Source organism: Gymnogyps californianus, chromosome 10 (genome assembly GCF_018139145.2).
Source record: "Gymnogyps californianus isolate 813 chromosome 10, ASM1813914v2, whole genome shotgun sequence".
Classification (NCBI taxonomy): Eukaryota; Metazoa; Chordata; class Aves; order Accipitriformes; family Cathartidae; genus Gymnogyps; species Gymnogyps californianus.
In genome coordinates, this window is record NC_059480.1 from 28130923 (window position 1) to 28158405 (window position 27483).

Sequence of the window (27483 nt, forward strand, 5' to 3'; positions counted from 1 at the left end):
AGAGACAGGCAGGAGAACAGCAAGGATCTGTGCGGTTCCACTTGTACAGGCATGCAGTCGGCTGGGGGAGAGCCAAGTCCTCTCGGGAAGACTGCACCGACACTGTCAAAAACACCGGTCTTAGCAGCAGCAGACACAGAATACGTTCCCACCATAAAACACAGTGCAGCAACCGCCGAGCTAGGAGAGGCTTGAGGTGAAGAAGAAACAGTCGGCTCTAAAGAGGCATTCCTCCAAACATCACCTCCCTGACCACTGTGCTCAGCGGCAGTAACCCTATTTAATAGCACACACCACTTTGCTGCAAACTATTCAGCTAAAACTTGGTTCAACATTTTTTCATCTGCTCTCCCCATCCCTCCTTACCCCATTATGACTGTATGTTTTCTTGTGCGATGAGTTAAGCAATCAGCAGCTTTGCAGGCATTAGAAAGGAATTTTCCTGAAAAAAATCAAATTGTTTCAGATTCTACAGTTTTTCAGTATTCCTCATAGTGCCACTTCTAAGCTGGGCATGCCCAAGGACTAGCATTCAGCAGTGAAAAAGGATTGAAGACGGCTAACCTTGATGCCCAGAGGAAAAAAAAAAAAAAGAGATGGAGACTGGTACCTTCTCTTTTCCTACTCGAATTAGGGGACATTCCCAGCTCTTCATGGCTGCACCCCTGTTCTGATGTACTGGATGCTGACTACACCTGGAACAATATTTACTAAATAACTGGTAGCCTGCATTTACCCCTATTTGTCCCTGCCGTTCCCGCAATATCAAGTCCTCAGGTGCTTTGGTTTGACTGTGCTCCTCAAATTGATGGAAGGTGGTCTGAAGCTGTTCCACAGAGCTACTGTCAACAGTGCCCAAAGTCTGATGGTGGTGCATGACCACAATAAATGGTGAGGGTAGCTTAACTGCTTGTCAAAACCACTGGGAACCAGTGGTTTATAATCTTTCAGTACCCTCTCACTGTTTCAGTTTTGGGCCTGGAAAGGCAACGACGTTTTCCCTCAGTTCCCTGGGAAAGAGCCACTGAGCATCCATACTTGCTGTTGAACAGAACTCATAGAGATAAATCACCGACAACTTACGACTATTTAAAAACCGTGTTTGTGTGACAGTGTTCTTGCCAAAACTTCCTCTCAGCTGTTTTAAAGACTTCTCTGACAAACTCCCATTGTAATCAAAGCCATGCAGTCACTGTTATCGAAGTCCTGTTACCTGCATCAAAAAACTGCACAATAGACACCGGACCAAGCTGCGACGTTTGCTGCTCAGAGCTGGCATCTTCGCCTTCTCTACGAACGGGAAGTCGTGGCCAAGTACACGGAGGACAGATTAGACCACCTGCAGTTACTTTCATTTACTTTAGTTTCTTCAGCTGGGCAGTCTTCAGTAATGTATTGTTCTGTACGCTTTTCCAAAGCTAAATAATTCAACTTTAATTTCCTGTCATTCATCCTGACATTGGCTCATGAAGTAAATGGCTCTGAATGCCTACAGAAAAAGGAGAAACTTTGGCTTCACACACCAGGCAGATGTTAGACAGAACATGTGGGAACAATCTAACATTGACAACAGCAAGTTCTACTGCAATGTGACTGCTTTGTTAAAACAGATTAAGACCAAATTAGTGTAGATCAACCACCACAAAAAGGAGAGCCCTTTGCCTTTCTTCGCATGAGGACGGCTGCTACAGAGAAGTTTCTCACAAACATATCTTTTTGACAATTTTTAAAAAAAATTGTTATTATAGAAGATCTCTGGCAATTATTAATAACTGTGGTCTTTTTTTCCTCTTCCTAGAAGTGGGAGTATGGACACAAGCTCTGGAATAAAAGAAAAGGAAAGGGATAATGCTTATTTTGGTTCTAGTACTTTGGGTGGTCTCTTTCAGCTCTGTTTCTTCTTTTACTCAATTTGTTTTGAGAAGTTTTCATAATGACTGAGCATTTGACAGGAGTTTTTCATGAGGAAGTAGATGGATTCAATTATACGGCTGGTTTCTGCAAGTCTTCTCTAGAGAGAGTTCCCACCAAAGTCAACTGGAGCTGGTTAGCAGAGAGTCTGAGGGATCAGACCCATGCCCAGAGAGACTAAATAACACAGATTTCAATCAAGTTTGAAAATCATAGTAAAAATGAGGAAACTAATAAGGAGAATGGTAATACAAATGGAAATCCATGCTGAAAACTTGCTGAATAAAGAAAAATATGCTTGTGTAAAAATGTTCTCCAGTAATGAAAATAAAGCTTATTGCAAAATAGGCAAAACCAACAAAAAGCATTCACGCTTTGTAATCCTGATACTCATTTTAAAGCTTCAAGAAGTACCATATTTTGAAGAATATTCAGTCCAAATCCACCTCAATATCATTCATGTTTAATTTTACTTATCTTTGTGATTCACAATGGATCTTACCATAGTCATAAACAGTCAACAGTAACCTTTCAGGCAGCACGTGCTATCAGCCCTGCCTTCACACAGCGACAAAAGGCGGATAAGGCAGAGACTGCCTCCCCGACACCTCCGTGTTGTAGCAGTATCATATTGTCCACAAAGTGAGACTCTGTTGTGATAAGGACAGAAACCGAGGAGGCACAGCACAGAACGTGCACAAAGAAAAGACCTGAAGAATCAAAGAAAAAGAACCAAAGTTGGTGACTGTTTCCTCTTATCTGGGTGAATTCCCATAGATGCAGCCCATAGTGTCTGCAAAACACCGAGCACGGAGTCTGCCCAGAAATGGGTTTCAGGAATTTAGCCACCCAGCTTGCATCCTCTCCAGCTGCCCGGCCAACGGCACTGTGCTGAATGAAGGCTCCAGTTCCTGCTTTGTAAATAGCAACAACTGGTAAAGTTTTCAGTGAAAAAAAAAAAACCAAACCAAAAAAAACCCCAAGCACTGTGAACTATATTTACATTGGGTAAGCAGCCACTCTGGAAGCCATCAACTTTGCAGCTAATTCATAACAGCTTCACAATGATATCAGTTCAGAAGCATGTGTGATAGAACTGTGTAATTTTCTACTTTTCCTGCAAAACCTACCAAAAAAAATCCAAGACACTTTCTGAAAATTTTGGTCTCATCTAAATAAAAGCTCAGTGTTTTATACGCGTGTAAGAAAAGGAAGACTATTTGCTAGGCGTTAAGACTTTCTAGAAAGGTTAATATGCACAGTTCAAACAGGTATTGCCATTGAAGACACGCAGACCCCAGTCCTTACTTGAGACCCTTTTGCCTTAGCAGCACCAGCTCAGCTGCTGGAGGACACAAACTCAACAGCACAGCTCTATTTAGGTCAATGCCAGCCACGGTATGAATCTGTTCTGTATCACTAAGTCTCTGGTCTAAAATGACTGTGCCTACCTAAGAATAAATGCGTGTCTACAAAGTTCATCTGCTTCCAATTTCAGAAATACAGTCTGTTTCTCACTACCTGGCTGGGGATTGCAAACAAATGGATTTGCTACTTCTAACCACATCACTACACTACAGCACATAGAAAACAGCCCAGGGAGAAAGTAGTTTCATTTTCCCTTTATTTAAGTATGGTTTGGGGAACAACTGACAGATAGCTTGGTTTAAACAAGACAAGCTCCAACTCATCATACCAGTCACTGATGAGAAAGAGCTGCTGGGGCAGTCCCGTTCACACTCTCACCGAGAAGCAGAAAGGCTGTGTAGGCTGCACATGCTGCCCTCCAGTCCTGCTGACTAGAAATATCCAGTCTCAGGGCACGTGTGCCAGCAGTAGACAATTACTTGCACAAGAATCACAGATTAAAATATTTTTTTTATTTTATCAAGCTTTATGAAACTCTCATCATGATTCAGCCGGGTACAGATTCACAGAGAGGATGGCTGGAAGGGACCTCTGGGGGTTGCATAGTTCAACCTTCCGCCCAGAGCAGTACTGCTGCCAAGACCAAGACTAGGTTATCTGTGGTTTTATTCAGCTGAGTCTTGCAGACCCCCAAAGCTGGAGACTCCCCCAGCCCTCCAGGCAGCCTCTTCCCACGCCGCACCACCCTCTGCTGAAAAAGCTTTTCCCAAGGTCCAGCTTAAAGCTCCAAAGCTGTGGCTGGTGTCCCCTGCCTCATTACCACCTGCAAATCCCCAGGGGCGCTGGGATCCACCACCTTCTTATCTCCCCTCCAGGCACTTCCAGGCTGCTGTTAGGTCCCCCGGCTCTTGGCCAGCTGGGACCAAGCCTGGCTCTCGCCATGATACGGTTTCCTTTGTCCAATTAATCTCATTTTAGGAACAATGTTTTTTAGAGACTTGGTCCATATATACACGAACAGTGTGGGACGCTCCCTGTGTTACCTCAGATCAAGACAATATTTGTCATGCTGGCAGACTGAAGGAAACCTCCCTGAGGCCGGTGGGTGTGAGAAGCATCCTTCATTCGGGAAACGGCGAGCAGCAATTAGGCTCTTTCGGGCACAGAAGGGACTGGCTGGAACAGAAACTCAAACGCAGGAGCCACAATATTGCCATAGAGGAACTGAGGAAGAGGGGGAGCAGGGCAAATGCAGCCCAGTAACATTACAGGGACGGGCAGAAAGAAACAGAGAATCCAAGGGGTCAAGAAAATACTTCTAGCTCAAACCTGGAAGACGGTCAGGAGATTGAAATGGAGAGAGTGCACAGATCCCCAGCCAAGACAGAGCGGAACCCAGCTCCTGTTGCCAAATCTCTCTGGTATTCTGAGAAACAGGAGGTTGTAGGTATTCTTTAAAACCTACTAAATAACTACTCCTTGTAGGGAGCAACCTATGAGGCTCTGAATATTGGCTGATGAGCTATGTCCAAAGGGATAAAAATATTTTTCTTAGAACATTAATGCTAGACCAAATTCAGATGCACACTTAACACAGATACTCTGAAGTACATTTGTCTTAAAAGCATAGTAGGGAAGCTGTGAGAAATATGAAACATATACATGAAAAATTACTGTGTCAGAGTAGGAATAGTTTGCCTCACTGTATGTTTCTAAGGAGACCAAAGAAGTGAACTAAATACTCAAAGTCCTCGCACACACAGAACAGAACTATTTATTTTTATTTATAATATTTCACGTACTATGTTCTCTAAGACAAATTATTTTTTGTATGCACAAGAAAGTACTTCTTTTTATTTGAGCACAAGCCTGTCTGGAAGGAGCCCAGGGATGGACTCCAGCCATATAGATTTACATCCTTTCTGGAGGCCTGACCAGTACCACCAGGAAGTCTCTAAATCACTAAAAGCTGCCAGGAACTGGGAGGATGTGCCAGAAAAAGGAGTGCCTGTTTCTTATCTCCCCCACCATATGTTGCTGACCACTGCCAGGACTGGGCTTTCTGGACCTCTGGTCTGAACTAGTATGTTAATTCTTTCATGTTCGTATATAAAACAAGCATAGAAAAAGGAAGAGAAGGGACCAGATTCTAAATAGTTTTGAGTGGTACAAATCTAGAACATCCTCAGTGCCCTCAAAAGAATAAGCCAGCAACTGCATACACCATGCAAACACGACGGCAATCTTTTCCAAGACCTTATGAAGTGCTTAATTAGAGAAACAACGCTATCTCAGCAAACCCCGCTCCCCTCTCTCCCCCCCTACTCCCCAAGTGCACGAGTGACATGTTACAAGCACTTCTGCAGTCAGAGGGATTGCTTACATGGTATTTGCTCAGCCATGGCCATGGTTCACACTCCGGCATCAAAGGATTTGGTCCTTAAGCCTGAATTTTCTGCATACGTTCCTGCCTTTTTGAACCCAAGCTAACCGGGATATTTCAGAATTGCTCCTAGAGACCTGCTTCTCCTATGGATTAAAACTGATTTGAAATACTGTCACCTTACCTATTGGCTGGGAAAGGTGAGAAAATGGAGCTTCTGACCTTAATTTTCCTTGGAGACAGATTCCGGCCCGCCCCCGCCCCCCCCCCCCCCCCCCCAGTGTTTAGGCCAAGCAGATGAAACAAAATATAATAAATATATTTCCTTTAACATGGATTCTTGCTTTTCCTCAAGAAGCAAAGTGGGGCCCTTATGTAACTCAATCACGCTCAAACACAGCATTATCCCAGCACCTAGCTGAAGAGAACTAGGACGCTGTTCTTTCCATCGTATTCATCTGTTTCCTCTTCCACTTTAAGAGACTGCTGAAAAGCGCTAATGAGCCATCGCTTCGTCTAACCCATTTGTCACATTCTGTTCAAACACCAACACTGCATTCCCCAGCTCTCACCCTTCAAATTCTTAGTACTGCAGCTGGAATTAATAAAAAAATATTTCAACAGTACTTGTAGTATGAATAGTGGATATTTGAACTGGAGCCTACCTAAAACTACAGGAAACTATTCTCTCTTTGGATTTTCAAAGCTCTTCAAAGCAGTCTTTAAAGTGTCATTAAAGACACTTCATGTAGATGAAAATACTGCTCCTTCTTTCCATGAAGTGTGCTAACATTCCCCACTCAAACTACCCAGCTACTCCTACAGCTGCCTGCATTTTTCAATCATCTCTCATTAGTCTTATTATGTCAGCAGACCACTAAGTTTATATTTAGTAACTTAAGTAGCCTATGAAGCAGGAGCATCAAAAGATTTAAAAGACAGATTTCACGTGCATAGCCCGCAATTTAAACCCATACAGAGGTAAACCTGTAACTATAAGTGGGCTAAAGAAAAACTGCAATGACTTTGTGAAGAAAAATTATTCTATATCTGTGATTAAGTGGAGGAAAGGATTTGGCTGGTAATAAAAATGAAAGCACAGATATCAGCTCCTCTCTTCTAGGAGCATGTGCTACTGCAGCTCTTCTGCTGCTCCCGACCCTAAGAATACAGACAAAGACACTGTCACAAGGCATTATTGATTTTTTTTTGGGTGAGTCTATTTGATTAGACAATTATTCACCGGACCTTACCCTGCGTTGAGCATTTTTCAAGACCTGTCATCTCTAGCTAACTGGATGATGCATTGTGAGTCTGAAAAGTGGTATGAAACCAGGAATCAAATTCAGCTCTTTGGCAAAACGTAACTCACAAAGATAATTTTCAGAAAGTCATGAGAAGCACAAGAATGAAGAAACAATAGCAGAAACTAATGCTTAGTTTCAGCTCTTGCAAATGACTGCTATCATACGAAATACTCAATAATTTACAACTCTATATAAATACACAAAACAAGAATCTTCAAAATATTGGTTGCAGAAAGGAAACCCTTTCAAAACATGTAAATCACAAATCTTGGTAGTTTTTTTTTTTTCCTGGAGCATTGAACTATTCCAGTACCAAAGAGGGATATTAGCTTCAAAGTAGTTTGTGGTGAAAAAAGCGAACTAAAACAAAAAAACAAAAACCCCCCAAACCACAGACACTCTAGATCTGGCTGATTTCCTACACACTGACTTTATATGGTGTAAATCCACTAACTGGAATTGATTTTCACTAAGATCAAGTGAGGCGATAAAAAAAAAAAACCCAACGTGTTCTTTGTTCCCACTAATTTATTTTAATACAATGGCAAACTCATATAATATTCGATGCTTGTTTCATGAAGAAAATCATGTTTTGTATTTCAAAGAGAGCACTTTTATCATCAGTGCATTAGCCGGCTTTATTGCCCCAATCCAGCAACGAATTCCATATAGACAGACCTCTTCAAATGCGTATGGATTTGTGGTTTACTGATCTATTTAGGAAAGGTAGAATAAAAGTGCCTGAGCTAGCAGTCTTTCTGCCTTGAAATCTCCTTCTGGATATCCACATCAAACATTTTACTGCTTCTTAAGAACCGATTTATTATGAAGTAACTGCTACACTTTTTTATTGATAAATTTTAAAATGCCTCACATAAAACATCAACCTGCTTAGCTGATATTTTAGCTGTTCATTAAGATTTTGCAGAGTCCTAATATTCTGTATGAATTCCATATACGATGTTTTATTTGTTTTCTCCACAAAACGCCTGCTATTTCAAGTTTTTATTATATGCAGTTTAAAAAAGAAGCCTGACATGTGCAAAATAAGTAAATAGTGAGTCAAACAGCACAGCATGATGAGCGGCGGTCACAGTGACCCTTCTGCTCAATTATTACACCGCCGAGATGCCTGAGAATCCACGCAGTCACACTAACCACTGAGATAACTTTCAGTGAACCCACTACATACGCCTTTTTTTTTTTTTTTTTTTTAATCCCTCTTCTCTGGAAACACATTTAAAAAGGGTGAGTGAGCAGGAGAGATAATGTGGCAGGGCACTTCAGACTTCTTGAGGGAAGGAGTAGCTCTGTAGAGCACTGTAAATTTTCAAATCTCTTTATAAACATAAAGAAGCAGCTTCCAAAATATTCCTTTGAAGTGGACAGGGGAAAAAAAAAAAGACAAAAACATAGATGGCAGCTCTTGACTAGGTCTCCTATCAATGCTAGCAGTGGAAAAAAATTAATAAAGATGTAAGCATGGATAAAACTTTTTCAGACTATTCTAACATTTTAGGCTTCTTTCAGGAGTCATGCCTTCACTTTCAGTTATGTCACACCACAGTGAAAAATGATAATTTAGTTCAATAAATCCCAAGTTTTTTCTCTCATCAAAACCAGAACTCTGTAGTTGCTCATATTAACACAAATTCCAAGAGCAGCATAACTGGAGAGAGCTGAATCACAAATGTCCTCCCCAAATTATCTCAGAGAAGGATTCTGGATGAAAGGAGTAATTTTGGAGAGAGCTCAGGGACAGTTAATGGTAAGTTTACATTCCATCCTTAAGACATGATACTCACCACCTGGGTTGCGGATTAATATGCCTTTACTTTGCAATTTCCTATAGAGGTCAACAAGCTTACTAGATGATATGCAAGTCTTGTTAATACCGTTTGGAAGAAAAGTCAGTGAGCGCTCTTCACTCCTGGAGGCACCCAGAGGCAGGATGGAAGGAGTAAAGGCAAAAGGAGGCATACCCACAAACGTGGTACGCGGTACCAGTTACAGTCTCGAATGCCCAGCCATCAGAGGGGGATTTGATCCCATCACTACAGAAACTACAATGTACAGCTTCTTAAACCATAAATATACAACAGAAGACACAAAAACGTAGAAACGAAATCCACCAGCAGCGCTGATACAGATACAAATCCACGGGATTTATGGGGACAGAGTAAAATTTTCATCAGAAGCAGGTGAAGGGGACATTTTCATCAACTTTTCTCTTGGTAAAAACATCATTAGCTCCTGGCGATGGCACTGAGGTGGAAGTGAGCTGTGGTGTATGCGAGACTGAGATGCCAGGAGAGCGGGGGGGCAGAGGACAGTTAGCAGTCCCATTGCTATTGACACCTTTGATCTGCTCCAGTGAAACGCTAGACACCATTGAAAGCACACTCTGTACGCTCCCCTCCCTCGATTCACTGGCAACAGAAAAATAGAAACTAGAACTGAAGTGCCTGAGAACACAGGAGCTGTTGCTTAGCTGAGGACACACAACGCAACAAACCATTGTTAATCTTAAGAGTCATCTGGAACCAGGCCAGAGGGGAAAGAGGAAAAGCTCTTTTGTTCTTCCTTCTGTACCTGCTGTGTTTAACCACACAGCATTTTGTAGTCACCTTCTCCTCGCACAGCACAAAGCCTGGAGAAAGCTGCACTTCCCTGGCCGCAGGAGAGATGAAGGACACTGACCCCAGCCACCCGCTCATTAGCTCTTTCTCGACACGCACTGCTGAGAGCACCCTCTTCCCAGCCGCCACACAGCACAACTATCTTACCCAAACCAAGTTATTTCTTTTAGCACGTTGCTCCAGCTTCCTTCTGTGAACACTATTCCAGAACACCCTGCAATGACCATGGGGATGATTCAAAAGGAGAATGGGACAGTAGACTTTGGGTCTCAAACCAAAAAGGAAATGGCTCTAATCCTGCTTCTCACTGAAGAACGGCGGTGTGCAGGCTAGGACGCAGGATAAGATACATACAGTGCAACACTCAAAAACTGCACTAGTGATTGTGGTAAGTGCGGCAGTCCAACATATAAAAACATCAGCTGCTTCTTCATGCTTTATTAACTATGCATTACAAAATATTCAGGATATATCCCATTTTTACTGGAATTAATATTAAAAAAATCACTGATTAGTTAAGTTTGGTAATACTCTAAGCCACTGAAAACAGTGATCATCTTATAGGAAATGTTGAGCAATCTTGGTTTTCTTATACAACAATACTTAAAAAACCCATGGTGATCCGCAGACTGGAATAGGGCCTCTAGACCAGGCACTTCTTTGTAAGCTCAGATTTTTTCAGCACAAAAAGTAGAGATGGTCTATGGGAGCTGGCCTGAACCTGCTCATGATGTGGTACTCATATATATACTACAGTTACTGCCCTAAATTATGCATATCAATTAAAGGCAAGAAATTAGAACCTAAATATAACTAACTGCTTGATGTGATGGTCTGCATGATGCAACATGCCAACTTAGGGAAGTAAATTCAGGTTTTGAGAAGATGCGCCAGAAAGCCATGCAAGCATCACAAAAATACATAACACACCAAATAATCTTAAAAAAAAAAAAAGTTACAGACTGCGAGCATCTTTCTCTGGTCTTCTAACATAAGAACAAGGCAATTGTCCACGGAGTTAAAGGTGGGCAAAACTGAAAGTGTATTTTTACAACGCACGTGAACAAACTACAACCTCATTGTTTACAGGAGCCTCTGAAGTAAACAGCTTTACAAAACCAAAAAGGAAACTCTAACTAAGGGTAGTTTTCATATCAGCATAAATGTAACAATACAAATATCTTACGTAATGATACTAAACCACATATTTCAAAGCTTAAAAGATTGTCTTATTAGGCTCAAGGCCCTCTTAGATCAAGACGAGACACATAAGGAAGATAGATTATCCTATAATTGCTCTTCTAGAGTTCCTGCTCTTTCCTTTGAACCACGCTGTGTTTTTCAGCAGTGAAGACAGGATACTGAATTATATGGACTTTAGACTTTCTACAACAGCAGCGAGTGCCAACATTCCAGCTCCCAAGAATGCCTGTGAACTACCGCTGAATTCACAGACAGCTTCACATGCCCATATACAGCCACCTCACCAGAAAAATTTAACTCAGTAACGTGCAAAATTATCTGAGTTATATTGGACATGGCACCTTATAAAAAGTAAAATCTACAGTTCTGGAAATTGTATGAAGGACTGTTCCTAAGGAACTACAACAGTCTGCACACCAGCACTGACAATTTAACTTGTGTCACCCACAAGTTTTTTATTTCATATAAAAAAAAAAACCCAAAACAATTAAAACACTTTTCAACACAAATGAAATGTCAAAGTATACTTGAGAAGGAGCTATTTTTGCACTGAGATTATTTTATTTTGACTAATTTTTCCACCTAAAAAAATGCATGTCAAATTTAATTATATTTTCCTCAGGGCAGGCAGGTGGTAGACCCATTTTGAAAATTGCAGAAGCTCAGATTTCTAGAGAAAAGTAAATAATAAATGATCTAACTGCTTATGACTTATCACTACCTGTGTCTATTTATACAAAGATAGAAGATAAGATATTCCTAACAAGAAAGTGGAAATAGGTTTTCTGGTTATATTGAACACAGAAGAAAGCCAAGTATTGGGGCAAAACAAGCATTTTATGTCCACTGCTTCTTAAAAAATACAACAGCGTGACCAAAACATCACACTAGATAAGCACATAAGAAGCACGTACCAAAATGTTGGTGCATGGATTCTTAACAGAGTATCTGTGACAATCAAAGTGACACGTAAATCACTGCAATTATCAGCACTTGTAGTAGAATATCCAGATTCCTGTACAAATGAACTTTCAGACAGTTTCTTTGCATGGCACAAGACCACACTAAAGACCGAACAAACTTTCTTTCCATTAAGTGCTACTCTACTAGCAGAGAAAGGAAAGCTTAATCAATCGCAGTCAATCATTGCTGTAGGTTTTATCGCAGGATCTGCGGCACTCATGCTGTTTTTAAGCCAGTCACCTTGGCTATCTTCTTTTGAGTGACACTATCCGTTTGAGCAATTTCTAGTACAGTAAGAGCCTCTCAGCTCAATCTCTAACGTTACTTCAGCATAAGTAAAGACAGAAAGTGAACGTTAAGAAACAAAACACGCAGAATATTCTAAAGGATACGATTTCCAAATTTTGGACCGTGGCATTGTAATAGTCAAACCTGGCAGTTATAAATGTACACAGATTATTTGGATAAAGCATGAATCTCTTAATGGAGAAGAAACACATTTGTCTTTTCAGAAGAAAAGAATGCATTTTTAGCATCTTTTCCATACAAGTTTCAACCAAAACATGAGGAGTCAGAGGCAACCTTATGCTCTTGGGACAAGCAACGTGATTTAGTTAACCAGTGCAACTAGTTAATTCCTTCAGTTTTGTCTTTTCTAGCGACGTTATCTTGACCTTATTTGGGATTTTGGCTTTTTTATTATTATTTTTTACCCAGGCACTTGTCTCAGATATATAATACATTTTATATATATATATATATATATATGTAATGTACATATAATATTGGGATTGTTTACTTTTCTTGCAAAAAAAAAAAAATCAACACAGCAGATACCATTTAGGTACTGCCAGCATTTTATTTCATGTCTCCTAAAAAATCTCTCCTAGTGATTTTACATAGAAGCCAAACAAAAAGGTACAAATTTTCACACCATCCAACAGTGTGTTCAAGATTGTTTTGAAAAAGGAAATTTAAATAGAATAGATGCATTTCTTTGCACTTACTCAGGTCTTCAGAATGAGATACTGTGGCTAATAACTGACAGCTAAACACTTTTAAGGCAACCCTCTCCCCACATCTTGCCTGCCAGAGTTTACTCTGAACAGAGGACTATGTAACAAGAGGTAGCTTCAACCAGAGAATGAGCCTACCAAAAAATGTCCTGGGCAAGTTTTTGAGATACTGGAACACTCAGCAGCTCCCCAAGGAAAAAAAAGAAAAAAAAAAAAAAAAAAGACAAAAGCAGATGCTGTGAATAGTCCACAGAAGAATCTCGTCAGAGCAAAATCTACCTGATTTTGCATTCATTTAAAGTTAGTTTTTTGAATAAGTACCACAAAAAGGAAGACATATTAAGTCTATTTCTTATATGGACACTGTCTGGAAAGTGATGTAGAGTTATCTGCTCATTTCTACCATTCAAACACATCGCTGCTGGAGCTTTCCTGACAGTATTGTTATACAGTGACAAAAATAAAGACTGTTCTCAGCAACATGGGTCGATAACTCATTGGATGGTGTCTGCAGTCTTCTGCTTTGCAGTCTCACATTTGATATTATCACTGGTATGAAGGATCAGTGAAATTCCTTCATCATGACTAACACTGAGACCTACTGCTTTAAATTTGACATTACATACTGTGCATAAGGCAGCATGGTAATTGCTGTGCCAATTTGATGACTCAAAACTGTGCCTGGAACAGCACAACCTCTATATGTTTTCAAGGTCTTAAAATGTCTCTGAGCCAGCACTATGAATGCAATACTGCTTTAAAGAGAAAAGAGATTCAAGAGATACTAATATAAATAATCTTTTTGTAATGAGTTATTGTCTCAACAGAGCTCACAAGATATTATGATTTCAAGTGCTATCACTGCTCTTACAGTTTTCAAGAGGACTCTCTAGCTTGTTGAGACACACTATCAAGGGCAAATCATTAGACAGGCTCAAGTTTAATGAATCTATGAGAAAAGAGACTGGCTTAGCCTGACCTACTTTTCAGTTCTATTGCTGATAGCCAAAAATCCTTCCTGGCCTTCCACTCAAAATGAGAGCATTTCTTTTAATTTTAATCTCAGAGCCTTCTCCCTGATGTTTTACATAAGATTGACAAGGAACAGCATAATTGCATTACCACCATCTTCATTGTTTTCCTCCCTTCCTTCATTTTCCGCCCCCGCTCAGCTGACTCGTGTTCCCAGCAGGGTAACAGACTCCTCAGAATGACATACTGTCTTTCCGACTCCACAACATCCACGTTTTGTTAGGGCCCCAGTTGGGCTGTTGAGTGCTTTCACAGTAACGGCCACAACTTCGGTGCTTTTTAAAAAAATTTTTTTGCATTTCATTTTACTTGGAAGTTTGCTTGAAATGTCAAAATTCTCTTACCTAATGTTTCCTTTTGTAGTTCACGGCATCTACTTTGTAGCTCATTCCCTTGCTGAAGTGAAGTTTGAAGCTGTTGAGTTTTCAGCTCAACCGTGTCGGCCACCAACGTCAGATGTTTTACCTTTTCTTGGAGGCATTCATTCTCTCTCTGGGATTTTGCTAATCTTTGATTCAATTTGGGTATTTCTGAGGAGGAAAAAAATCATATAGACTGGTGTCAAATTTACCTTCTTCACTAAAAAGTATTACACCTGATTTATGACCTCAGGACTTCAGTGTTCTGTAACCCTAGTTTGGGTACAGATCAGCGTAAGCCATGTACATTAGCAATACTTCTGCTGAGAATGCAAAGGGCCAGAAGAAGTGCTTTGTGCAATATCTCTTTACACAGATAACTTGTACTTAGCCAAACACATATTATTGACAAATAATACAAGTTTTACTCTAAGCAATAATATGTATCTCCTCTAAGATCTCAAAATCAAATTAAAATACACGTATATATTCCAAATGAAATAACAATAGGTGACAGAAATATTTGAATCCAAGCTTTTTATCTTAAGAAGATACACAAACCATTGTTGACATACAAAAACAATTGCAGACTCATTTTGAAATTAATTTGAGAAGATATCAAGGGCGTTAGCCTCTGCTAAAGCTCAATTGGAAACGTTTGGTTCAGAAGATGTTTGGGCATGTGTATTACATTTTATTTTCTCACTCCCTAGATGACTACTGCTGTTAAACTAATCGCAAAGTGCATCTTCATTATATAAAAGACAGGCTTTGTCACTCTCTCTCTCTCATCAGCTCTTCAACATGGAAGAACGGCAGTCCCAAGGAAGTTTCCCAGGTAGTTTTTACTGCAAGGTAAAGAAGTAAGTCATGGGTGGGGTATAGTGGGTCTCCTACATTTTCATAATTTTCCTTGAGTTCAGCTATCCTTGATGAGTGCATTTGAACATTTCCAAAAATAGTTGCAATTCTTTTCTATGCCTTCTCCAACTACAGTCCTAAACATTCAGTTGTCCAGAGAACTTATATCACTTTTATTTACATTAATAATGACAATGTTCAAGTTAGATGAAGCCTAATTCTACTGTCAAGTCAGCTATTACATATGTTTCATATGTTGCCCACATGCAAATTTTAAATTCTTTCTGTGGTGCAAATATTTTCATTATCTACAATCTCTCCCAACTACTCCACACTTAAATCAATTTATTGTTAGACTAAATGATGTAAATACCAGAAAGATTTTAAGTTCTTATACTTCCTTCTACTTGCCATTAATTAACCAAGGCTAAATAATGTACATGTACAAGGGATTTTATAAGCTGTTTTCAAACTAACCAAGCAAACTGGTCTATGCATAAAGAGTAGCACCTCATGTAACATTTTTCTTCTCAAAATCTGAATGGAAAACAAGTTCTGAAAAATCTTGTTGCAAAAACAGTAAGGTAAAATAAATTTAAAAATTACTATATATTAATATGTTACCATATGTTAATAATGAAAAACTCATAAAACAGAACATAAAAGCTTTTGAATGGCACTCACAGGCCAAAAAAAATAATTATGTGTGACTAAATTGTTTTGATTTAGAAAGCTAGACTTAAGGATGTATGTAATATTCACAGTGTGGCACTATTCTCAGAGGGATATATTGAATGCAGTGAGGGATACGTAGGATGTATAATGATACGTATAATCATTAAAAGAACGTGAAAGGCTGCACTTCTGCTTCCATACAGATATTCTATATATTTGCAGTATTACAACAAATAAAACAAGGGATACTCCAGAAAAGAAGCCTTAAAATGTTATGAATCTCTTTCAACCTCCAGATGCCTGCAGAAACTCATGTTCATATTCCCTTTATTAGCTAGAAGTAGGCAGAGAATGAGCACAGGAAGAGAGGAATCTTTAGGGACATACTATACTCAGTCTAATTAGGAGATGAAGTCATGAATCAAAATGCGTGACATTGACACTGACATTTAAATTAATTGTTCTTACAAAAACTGAATACTAAAGAGTGATTTTTCCAGTCACGCTCATCTTCAGCAGGCAAGAGCCCTCCCTTCTGGGCTCTCTGCTGCCCGGGCTCAGAATTCTCTGTTCGGACCCAGGCGCTGTCTCAGCGGGATGCGTGCCTACTCGCTCCTGCAGCACAGCTGCCCCGCTTATTTCTTCCCAGTCTGAACAAAGCAATCATTGAAAAGATTAAAAATTACTTCTAATTTCACAGGAAGCATAGGCTACTGGGGAGCTATTATTTAAAATGAAGCTACATATTTTCTGAGATACTCCGTGCACGCAGGTTTCATTTAAGCTGTGAATTTGCACTGGACTTCACACGGTTTCACCAGCAGAGTGATTTGGGAGATGCACGTTGCCCACCATGCCCTTATATTCCTTCTCACAAGGACAGAAAGCATGGTACCAGCTCACCTACTTCTTTGCTGCCTTATAACCCTGATAAAACTAACCTCCAGAGCAAATAGCAGCTCATCAGCTCATACACACAGAGCACGCTGAAAAACTGTAAGGAAAGGAATACATATATGAAAATTATGTCCAAAGGCCATTAAAGTTGCAAAAGTCAGCACAGGGCCTGTTTGGACGCTCTGGGTGTTACAGTCTGTAATTACACTACTGCACACTTTTTTCAGCAGAACTAATCTCTTAACGGAGGCAGAGCAAAAATGGTATTCAAGGATAAATCTGAGTCTTCAAGTACGACCGCCAGCCTGAGGGCTGGGCACGACCTTCACGAACAAGCCATCAGTTGTGACTCGCTCCCAGCTTCTCTTTTCCTGAAGGCTGCCCTTGTTTGAGCAGGAAGCAGGCTGTGGGCCAAGTGAATTATTCTCAGCCCATGGGCTGCTCCATGCCCCTTCCAATCCCGAAGATCCCTCAGAAATAGACAGCTGTATTTGGGTATTACTTGTTCTTATTCAGAAACGGAAGGAGCAGTTGCTCCACGTTGGGTGCAGGTTTGCTCGTATGCAGCGGCTCATGTATTCAAGGCAACCCAACATGTACACCAGTAGGCTGGTCAAGGGAAGACATGCAGCCTGCCCACGCAATGCGGAGGCAGCACCGCAGGACCCTCAAGCAGCTCCACAAAAGGATATTATACCATTGCCGTATAGTATCGTGTGTGTATGCGAGCATGTGTGAAAAACTGGCAATAGGAGACAAGGCAAATTAAAATATCCCCAAGTCTTTGTGTTGCAATCACATCCATATAGTCACAGTAACTACATTATTTATGTTTCAAATCATGGTAAGTATTTAAATTACTTCCATTTCAGTCTGACTTGGCTAACCAAACAATTGGTCCAGGACAGTAACCCGACAGGAACTGGACTGAGTTCAGCTCAGTTCGCATGGTGCCACAGCAGTAGATAAGGTCTTCATATACTTTGGATCTGGACAAGTTATGTCAGAATTAGAAATTATCTAATTAATTTTACCTTCTAATTTACTGTGTTACACTCCACTACCAAAAAATATTTTATCTTGCCCAAAATTATTGCAAGATGATTTACCTGTCAAAGCTTCTTTGCTAACTGTTTTTATTTGTAGAAAAATTTCTTCTTTCATGGCAGACCAGTTCTCCAGGTTACTGGAGATGACTTCTTTAATACCGTCTAGTTCACTTCTAATAAAAGGAAACAGTGAGACAGCCTTGTTGAGAGTTGAGCAATGGTGTTCCAATGTATTTCTGCAAGACAGAAAAATAATACCAGATGTACATTTTTAAAATGACAAAATACTATTAGTAAACTTGGGAACTAAAGTAAACTTGACCACTATTTTTCTGTTATATTTAACTTTTCTGTTATATAATATATAATAATATTACATATTTTATATATTAGAATTATATATTATAATATGTATAAATTATATATATAATTTATACTATATTGGGTTATCTATAATATATAATTTATACTATATTGGGTTACAATAATTTAGTGTATGAAATATGCTGTATATTGAATATATTTATAATAAGTTTCTCCCTTCCAAATGTTGATTTAGAACTTATATGTATAAATGAAGAAAACTGTACAGACAATTGTACAATCACTTTTTATTGAGAAATCAAAGTCATCATGTTTAAATGACTACATGTCCAAGCTTATGTTGACTCTTTATAAACAATACATGTACAAAATACTGTATTTCCAATGCATTACAAGCAAGTGGTACACACTTGCTTTTAAGTGTTAATTAATCCTTTTGAATTTGTGAAGAACTTATCCCAGTCCAAATAACATCAGCTATCAGCAGTGATATTTTCCGGTTACATTTGCTAACACTACAGCATCACGCTACATTCCGGAAAAGCAAGAAACACTAGGGTGGTTATAAACACTCTTCTCACTCACAGTATTCTCCCTCCCTGTGCCTGCATCTCCACTGAATCCTCTCAACTGATCGTACACGTTCACAGGAGACACAACATCGGCATTTCTTTTTGGGTTCTTACCTGAGCACCTGTGATTGCTTATAGGCAGCTTCCTTTTCCTCTTGGAAATACAGCAAATCTTCTTTCACATTTTTTAATTCATCTTGCTTGTTTTTAAGTTCCACGGTTAGGTTTTTTATTCTATAGATGTAAATAAAATAATCAGAAAGTATTATTTGCAATACTAACCAACCTCTACCTTTTGTTTCAGCTTTAAATTAAAAACACGCTGAAAGTCTTTTCAACGGTGATAATCACATATTTCAGACTGAGGTATCAGATCTCCAAACAGAGAGAATTTAATCTTCTGGCTACTGTATGAGCCACTTGAGCAACTCTTTCAAAATAACATGCATAATACATCCATAAAATAATGTGGAAATGTCTATGTCCAATATCAGCTCATATGCAACGCTATATAAATATCTCAAGAACCCAGTATTCATTCACAGATGCAACACAGAACTCATTCATCCTCCAAAAAACATATGCCATTATGAAAATCTCAGTTCAAAGTTCAACTTGGGTACCCAGCGTAGGGGCTACAATACCTAAAAGGTAGGTACCTTGTCCCAGCAGGGTGATGAAAGGTACCGCAGTGAGCTGCGCCGGTTCTACACACAACTGGAAGATGGGCAGGGAAGGGTAATGGAGAGCTCATCTAAGCTGAAGGGGAAGTTCTCTAAAGTCAACCAACAGCAAATACTAAATATCTGCTTACTGTTACCATAATTTTTTTCCATTGAGATTGTTCATCTATTTCTTAATTTCAGACATTTGCAAAACATGAATCCCGGTTAGTCACTCTTGTTTCCCTTTGCCCTCAGTTTCACACTCATGATCATGGAACTGTACTTCTGCACTGCTGAATTAACTAACAGTGCTCAGCAAATAATAATAAAAAAAACCCCACATGTAAAATATATTCCTGTCCATTATTTTTACACCAACTGGAATTTAGGCCTCTGTTGCTTGACAATGGCATGTTAAAGAGCTAAAGAAAAACTTTTCACAAAAAATGTTTCCACCAGATGTTACTTCTATGTACTCAGGCAATGACATTAGCATCAAAATGATCAAAAATGTCAAGTTAGTAAGACTGTTTTCCTACATTTTTCTTAAGGAAGACTTAAGGAGAGGGCAGTAAGTTCTGGACTACAGCTAGGTTTCTACGTTCCCAGCTTGACCCACAACATGCCAGAGAAAACACACATTTATTTTCTGTACTTCCCCCCTTCTTCCTTTCAGCAAAAAAAACCCCACCCAACAGATTTTGGGCCCAGAACACTGTTGACCATGAGACGGGGTGGGAAGGATGTGATTTGATGGCTCTACCTGACAAATCCTGGCTGGGTGTTGGGCTCCTGCCATAGCCTCAGCTCTCCTCGGGTTCCCCTCCCTCTCCTAACGTCCCTCGGGACGCCTGCAAGCAATCATCTTACAGAAAAAGATCAAAGGAGACACTGTCACAACACCCTCTAAGTATTTGCCTCGAATAGATTGAAAAGTTTTTTCATGCTTCCTCCTCCTTGGTCTTCCAGGGTGCTTCATCACAACAGCACGTAATGGATTTTTAAATTACAGTGCGGGTGACAGCTTTCAACATTTTACTTCAGATCTGACACCAGAAAAGATCCTAAATCTGGGATTGGGAAAGAAAAGCTTACTGTTATCAGGATTCACAAATATATTGAGTACCCTGCCTCCTATTAAAAATGCAAATTAATGTTTGTCACATCTGTGCTTCAATTATGCTTATTTAAATGAGATTATGACATTGCAGAAGTAGAAAACCTGTGCTGGGGGAGAAGCAATCAGAAACAGATGATACGTGCTCATGGTTATGTACAAGAATATTCAACTCAAGATGTATAATAAGTACAAAGTGGGGAAAAAAACCCATTCTTTCACCACTGCGGACTAACAGCTTGTTTCACAGCCAGCAGACACTGCTGCTTAACCAGCCCCTGCCTCGGCCACACAGCAGCATCACACGGGCGGGGAGAAGGGGCACCGCCGCTCGCAGGGGCTTTGCTCCATCTCCACAGCGCTTCCCACCCAGAGAAAAGAGGAACGAAACCAGCCGCCTTATCAGATGAGGCTGATGCGGCGGGGGCTTTCCCCATTTACGGGATTTCCCACTCCCACAGCCTCGCTCGCAGGGTTGGCAGCCAGGCTGCCTGCTCCGCAGCCGGCTCGGCCCGTTCCCACACCAGGTGTGGCGGAGGCTGCGGTCGGGCACGATTCCTGCAGTCACCTGGAAGCACGCAGAGATGCCGCCTGCTCGGAGTGGCTGCCCAGCGCGTTTGCTAACATCGGAACGATCTTCTCATTTTAATTGCTTCAAGGTTTGCACTCATATTTTGGAAAAAAACAGCCCCACGATAAGACACAGGAGAACCGACCGGTATTTCTTTTACCACCATCGCCTGCTCACAGGAGAGGAGGAGGAGGAGGGTGGCCCCTGGGAAGCCCAGGGAGCTTTCCATCACTGCCCAGCTGTGCACAGCTGCACGCGCTGGTCTCCGGCCTGCTGAGGATGCGACCCACCTTCGTGCTGGACTCTAAGCCACAGCAAACACAGCCGCCCAGTTCAAAGGAGCAGACAGCTGACCTGCGAGTTTTTCTTTGCCTCTAAAATTTACCTTTTGAACTTTTCCATTATAGCAGCAGTTCCGACCTATTTATTTTTCAAGCACAGCTATCACAGTGTAAATAAATACTTTTTAAACACTGTTCTTTTAACAGCTTGGGACTTCTTCCCACAATTGTAATGAAATGAATAGAACCGTACAGGAATGACAGACAGTTGAACCCAATTCCCTTCCTGTGTTACGTGCGCAGAAAGAATACCACCTAGCACATCACTATCACTTTACAGTGCAACTTTCTTCTTTTCTGTTAGCTGTAGGTAACCATTCTAATACACTCTTCTATCCCCGAAAGTAGAACTACAATGATATGCAACTGTTAAAAACCAGTCCCTTTGAAAGCTTTCAACACTTACTGTTAACCTACTGCCAGCAGAATAAATGATCTATTTGTCTAGTGGTGACTCGTTGTCACAAGTAAATAAATAATATTTGAATCTACAAATATTTTACCAAACCAAAGGATGGCAGAAGCATTACATCAGCCTTTGCTTCAATTTTAAAAAGCAAAATAAAATGAGATTTACAGTTAAAAAAATATAAAAATTAAGCCATAATATTAATGTGCATTAGCTACTGTTATCAGATAGATCATCTATAACACATTTGCACCGAAATGCAAATTTAAAAAAATATTAGTCCTGATAAAGAAACTTGGATCTGGAGAGCTCTGCCAAAACCAAAACTGAACATCTGGTAGTTGAAAAGCAAGTTGTTTGAGCTCAACTGTGATCACTGGAAAGAAAAAAAAAAAAAAAAAGGAAAAAACAAAAACCTTATTAAAAAAATTGAAGAAATTTCTTGCATTACCTTGCTAGGAATATTTACCCATACCTACCTGTAAATTTCTTGGAGGTGGAGGGCAGGAGGGGAGAGAATAAAATCTGTTTGATTGCCTTTGGGAGCAGAATCAGATTGGTGTCATTGACTAACAAGGAAATGTCCATCCCCTTAACAGTTACATAAATTCAAATCTATTTTTGCAGATGATTATTCTGTTAACTATATCTTGAGGAAAAAAAGCAGTGATTTATCATTGAACAATAACAAACCAAAACTTTGGGATCCATGGAAAACTGGATGTTCATTTTCTATTCTTACTCATTCCAGAATGGGCAGTATTTGAAGATCTTTTGGTTTAAAAAAGAAACTTGCAAGTAAGTACAGACATTTTCTTCCTCTTTCCATTCCAGAGATCTGATCTAACGAGGTTAGCGCAGAACTGCAGCCTCAGATCGCAAAGGGACATTATCAGTATGTTCTGGTCATTCGCACACAAAACAACAGGTAGAGAAGGCAAGACAGTTGTACTCTGTCTACTATCATCACCATAAGCAGGAAGAAAAATAAACATGTTATTTTGGTGATATTTAGCACAAAGGAAAAAGTTCAATAGGTCATTCAATGCTGGCATTACGAGAGAATCGTGAGAACATACTGATCTCATCCTCTGTCCTATAGTTCACATGAACTGTGAAAATTAACATCCTATCTTTGCAGCCAGCATACTTTCTTAGTGAATACAGGAGGAAGCCTGCCCAGAGTGGGAGTTGAATTATAACATGTTAACTACCAGTGCTGACAATGAAAAGAATAGCACGAGAAACTAGAGAAGTAGTTGCAAGGGATTCTTGCCAGCAAACAAATACACTCATTGTCCTAAAAGTAATGACAAGAGCAATTACCATGTTTGTTTGAATTAAAGATGTTGTGTTTCACAGCAGTGAAGATCAGAAGAAACCACCTTTGCAGACTACATGGTACGCAGCCCCTTTACGAGTTCCAGTAAGACCCATTTAAGCCTGAATGAGCAATTGCATCCCCAGTTGCCTGGAGTCAGCAGGGACAGTACGCACAAAGGAGGCTGGAACACGCTGTCAATGACAAAAGTTTCACTACAGTATTTTCAGCTCTGTGAAACTCTGGGACCTGCTCATAGCCAGTAGTTGCCCATTTTCATTTCAGCATGTTGCATGCCTTCCAATAGACAAGTCAGCGTGCATCCCTATGAAGAAGCTGGGTATTCATTCATAAATTTGGCACAGAATACATATAAAATTGCACAGTCTGAAACTCACTGCACATAACATCATCCACAAACTTCTAAATAATTGTCTTTTTTTATATTCTGTTCAGCACAGACTATTCAAGTTAAGACAAGACTATTTAATAGTTTTCATGTGCCGCTACAGAATCATTCACCTCTTGATTGCAGGTTAGCATACGGCCCAATTTGACAGCAAATGAAAATTATCTCTGACAACCAATCAAGAGGCTCTTTGTGAAGGTCTCTATCAAGTCTCATGCAGGCTGACAGTCATTTCAAATCTTGCATTAATTGTTATCTATCTTTATTATCTCAGCAGAAATAAGATGTATTATGAAGACAGCCTGGATAATTTTTGCTCCAGCAAAGGTAAATCTCTGGAACAGGTCTGAAAAACAATGATAGAAAGATGACTGCCTTGTCACAAGTACTTCAAAATTTATCTTTGAAGAAACCCAAGATTTAATTTCCCAGAGCTACCAATCCAGCTACCAATTTCATCTACAGTAATTACAGTTTACACGATCTCAGTCATAGCAGTCATACTCAGTACTGTCAGAGCAGTGTAACTCAGGAATAACTTCTTAGAAGTGAGTGGAATTATACTGATTCAGTTAAAATGAGATTACAGTTATGAGTAAATTGATGATTGCATAAAAAAGAAAAGGTGCCAAGGCAAATTTATAGGTGACTTTTTACTTATACTACAAATTTGCACCAGCAAATTCAAATAGAAGTTTCCCAAGGTGTATGTTTGAGTATACTTCCCGAGCAGAAATCTTCTTGGTTTCTAGACTTTGCAGGTAGAGACGAGACCATATAATTATATGAAGTAAGACAATACATTGCGTTTCTCTAACATAATACAAATATACTTCATTTTATGTGTTTGGATTTTTTTCAAACTAGACAAGTGCCTGGCTGATGAAGCCATCTGTTACATACATTATTACATCTTTGAATGCAAACAGAAACTAAATTTTTTCCTCTGAATTCTAAAACAGTCACAATCCGAGTAAACCCCTCTTTTCATTACTTCTTTCTTGCCAAACATGAAATCTCTTTTTCCGTATCTTCCCTCTGATGAGGGGCTCCCTGACCTCCAAATCCACAGAGCCCAGTGATCTAGAGCAGCAAGAGACCTTCATCCATCCCATACTCACCTCTTCCCTTTACTAGGGAATCCTTCAGAACGCAGCCATGGTCAAAAGAGCTTACCCCAGATTTTTCTCTGGGTGGACACCTTCTGATTTTGCAGTCTTAAAAGCGGAGTGAAGTGCAAGAGGCAGTCAAAAACAGAAGAGAAAACAGGCGTCTCAGTATTGAAGGATTAGCCTGAGTTCACCCCCTGGTCCCATCCAAGTTTCATTGCTACGTGGCCATAGAGAACTCCAGAACATGACACCTTGTCCTGTATGCACATGCACACAATATATTAACCTTCTTCAGTAAATAACCACAAAGCTTTCAAATTTCACTTCGAAAGATAATAAAGCAGAACCCCTGTGGATTTCAGTGAGACATTCTCTCTGAGTATGGACTGAATGAAACTGTTTAAGGCTTTGCAGTTATGCCGAGAACAATTTTACAACTACGGATCAAGCTTACAAATCTCACATTACATTTTGAAGTGGAGGTAAACAGAGGCACGAAAAATCATTTTATTAAAAACTTCTTGATGGGTCATTCTTGCTGTTAATCAGCGATAACAAAATGGATAGTAACTCACTATACCCAAGCAACTGAAAGTTTTAACTTGAGCTTACAGTGTGAACAAATAAACGACCATCCATTAGAGGAACGGAAAAAAACCTAAACAAATGTGAATCACACCATTTTCATTGCATCTACCATGCAATACAGGATATTAAACACAAATTCAATTCTCTGACAATTTATGAATACCATAAGCAGGTTACAATAAAATAATATTAAGCATTACTTTAATCTCTCATACGCAATTGTGCTGTCCACACGAGTTAAGTTATACAATGACCTGTTGATATCTTTCCCGAGTAAACAGGTAAATACGGCCTTTGCCATTGTACACGATGCTGTGCAGGGACTCCGTGTTGGAACCACGCGAGGGTGTAACAGAGGAACTAGTCCCCGTAATTGCGGATGGTTGTGAGCACTGAAACTGGAAAACCTCAAGAACTGTAGCATATAAACCATTCAAACAATAAGCAGAGGAAGAACTGAAAATACATGCCTCACACAAAAACCTGCACGGAGGGAGATGAACTACTTTTACTTTCCTGAGAAAAGTTAGCCATTCATGGAGGCACGCATAGACATATGCGGAATCTTTGCTGGAGCTCTCTTGTCAGGAAACACCTCTCAAGGCCATTTTTGCATTATGTGGCACCGTTTTCAGATGCCAAAAACTGTGATAACTTTTTAAATGTAACTTCAAATTTTAATTTTACCTATTAAATATGAAAATATTTTTAATGAAATATACATGAAAAGTATGCATGGAAGCAAAAAAGCAGATTTCATGTTGCCTTTTGCATTTTCCACTGACTGCTGTTTCAGCCTCTTCCAGATAAGGAATTTTGTTTCGCCAGAAGAAAGTTCATTTTATCAGGAATTTGGGAGAAGGTTGAGCATTACTGCAGAGTTTTGCACCTCATGAATCACTCTTCTGAACTATCTCTGTGAACAAATTTGTCTTGCTTATTAATAATCAATCTTGGCACTTAATCATGTTAATAGAAAAAACCTTGTCAAAACTAGAACCACCACAATTTTAACACATCAAGAGTGGGACTGAGCTATTGCTCATCAGTAGCAAAAAGCATGTATCCTATTGGGAAGACACTGGCTTCAACATACTTTACATAAGAATCTAACAGCAAGAGATTATTTCCCCACGGCACTGTGCTGATTGGCTTTCTCAGACTGTGACAAGATGTGTCAGTGATTTTTTTTAAATATAAAAGTGAAGTTCACTGCTGTACAGAGGGTGAACACAGGACCTGGGTCCCACAAACCCTGTTAAGGCCTTTTGCTGGCTCTCTGCACAAGCCTGAGCCCTACCCAAGTCATCATGATGACACCATCAGGACAAAATGTACAGATCAGTTTGCAACTATTAAAAAGAAGATATTAAAACACTTTGGCATCATACAAAATTCTGCTTTTTCCTGGTTAATAAGTACACCCCAAAATTATCATGTAGCTAATTAGAGAAGTATGCACTGTTGTTATTTTGAAAACAGTTTCAATAAAAAAGTTAAAGGCTCTATTTCTTAGTAAACTTCATATCCTCTCCTCAGAAAACTCACACACACGGCACTTCCAAGTGCAAACCAGCTCTTGTGCACTTCTAAACACTGCAACTTGAGCTAGCTAAAAGCAGAATTAAACGCATAAAGAGCCAGCAAAATTCTAGCACTTATGTGCTCTATATTCTCCCTACAATGAAAAACCACTACATTATTTCCTTTTGCTGGGAAAGAATGAGTGCGAAACCCAGGGACTCACTGAATCCCATGCCCAGCTGATACCTCTTGGCAGCTTGTTGTATTAACTTGTCTCTTCCAAGCAGCCGCTGAAGGAGCACACACCTGAGACTCGCACAGAACATCTGCAGTGTGATGAAGAACACTCATTTACTACTTTATGAACTGATTTCTTCTTATGTGTTAGACAATACACCAATATCGTTCTGAAAATACATTACAGTGCTGCAGAGGTTATAACGTTTTCTTCATCAGTCATGCTTTCTAAAACAGTCAAAAGATGTGCAATCTCCCAAGTTAAGAAATATAATAAGAATAACCGACTGTATGCCCTAAACCACATTCAGAAAAGGAGAGGTTAGTTCTTTACTTCTTTGTTTATTTCATCCAGATTTGGCTCTCAGCAATTTTTTACACCAACTCCACTTTATCACTAAATATTCAACAGAAACAGACATATTAAAAAAAAAAAAGCTATTACAGTGACCTTTTTGCCTTGTGTTCTTTCCCTTCAAAACCTATTTTTAAAATGGTGACACAGTTCTTAAAGCATGTGCCACTCCCCATTTCCAGTATTTTCAGTCTCCTAGGACAAGAAACCACACATCATTTCTACCGAACTGCTGCGTAGGTTCAGCAGCGTGCTGTTATCACTGCCCAGTCACT

General features: G+C 39.7%; 1 protein-coding gene across 1 annotated transcript in view; it reads right to left on the reverse strand.

The window, feature by feature from the left end:
* Nucleotides 1-27483, reverse strand: part of LEKR1 (leucine, glutamate and lysine rich 1) — a 62838-nt gene that overhangs the window by 21250 nt on the left and 14105 nt on the right. Inside the window, exons 3-5 of the mRNA XM_050902420.1 lie at nucleotides 18674-18793; nucleotides 17724-17899; nucleotides 14167-14352 (exon numbers count right to left, since the gene is read on the reverse strand). Coding sequence (XP_050758377.1) covers nucleotides 14167-14352; nucleotides 17724-17899; nucleotides 18674-18793 — 482 coding nt within the window. The remainder of the gene's footprint in view (nucleotides 1-14166; nucleotides 14353-17723; nucleotides 17900-18673; nucleotides 18794-27483) is intronic.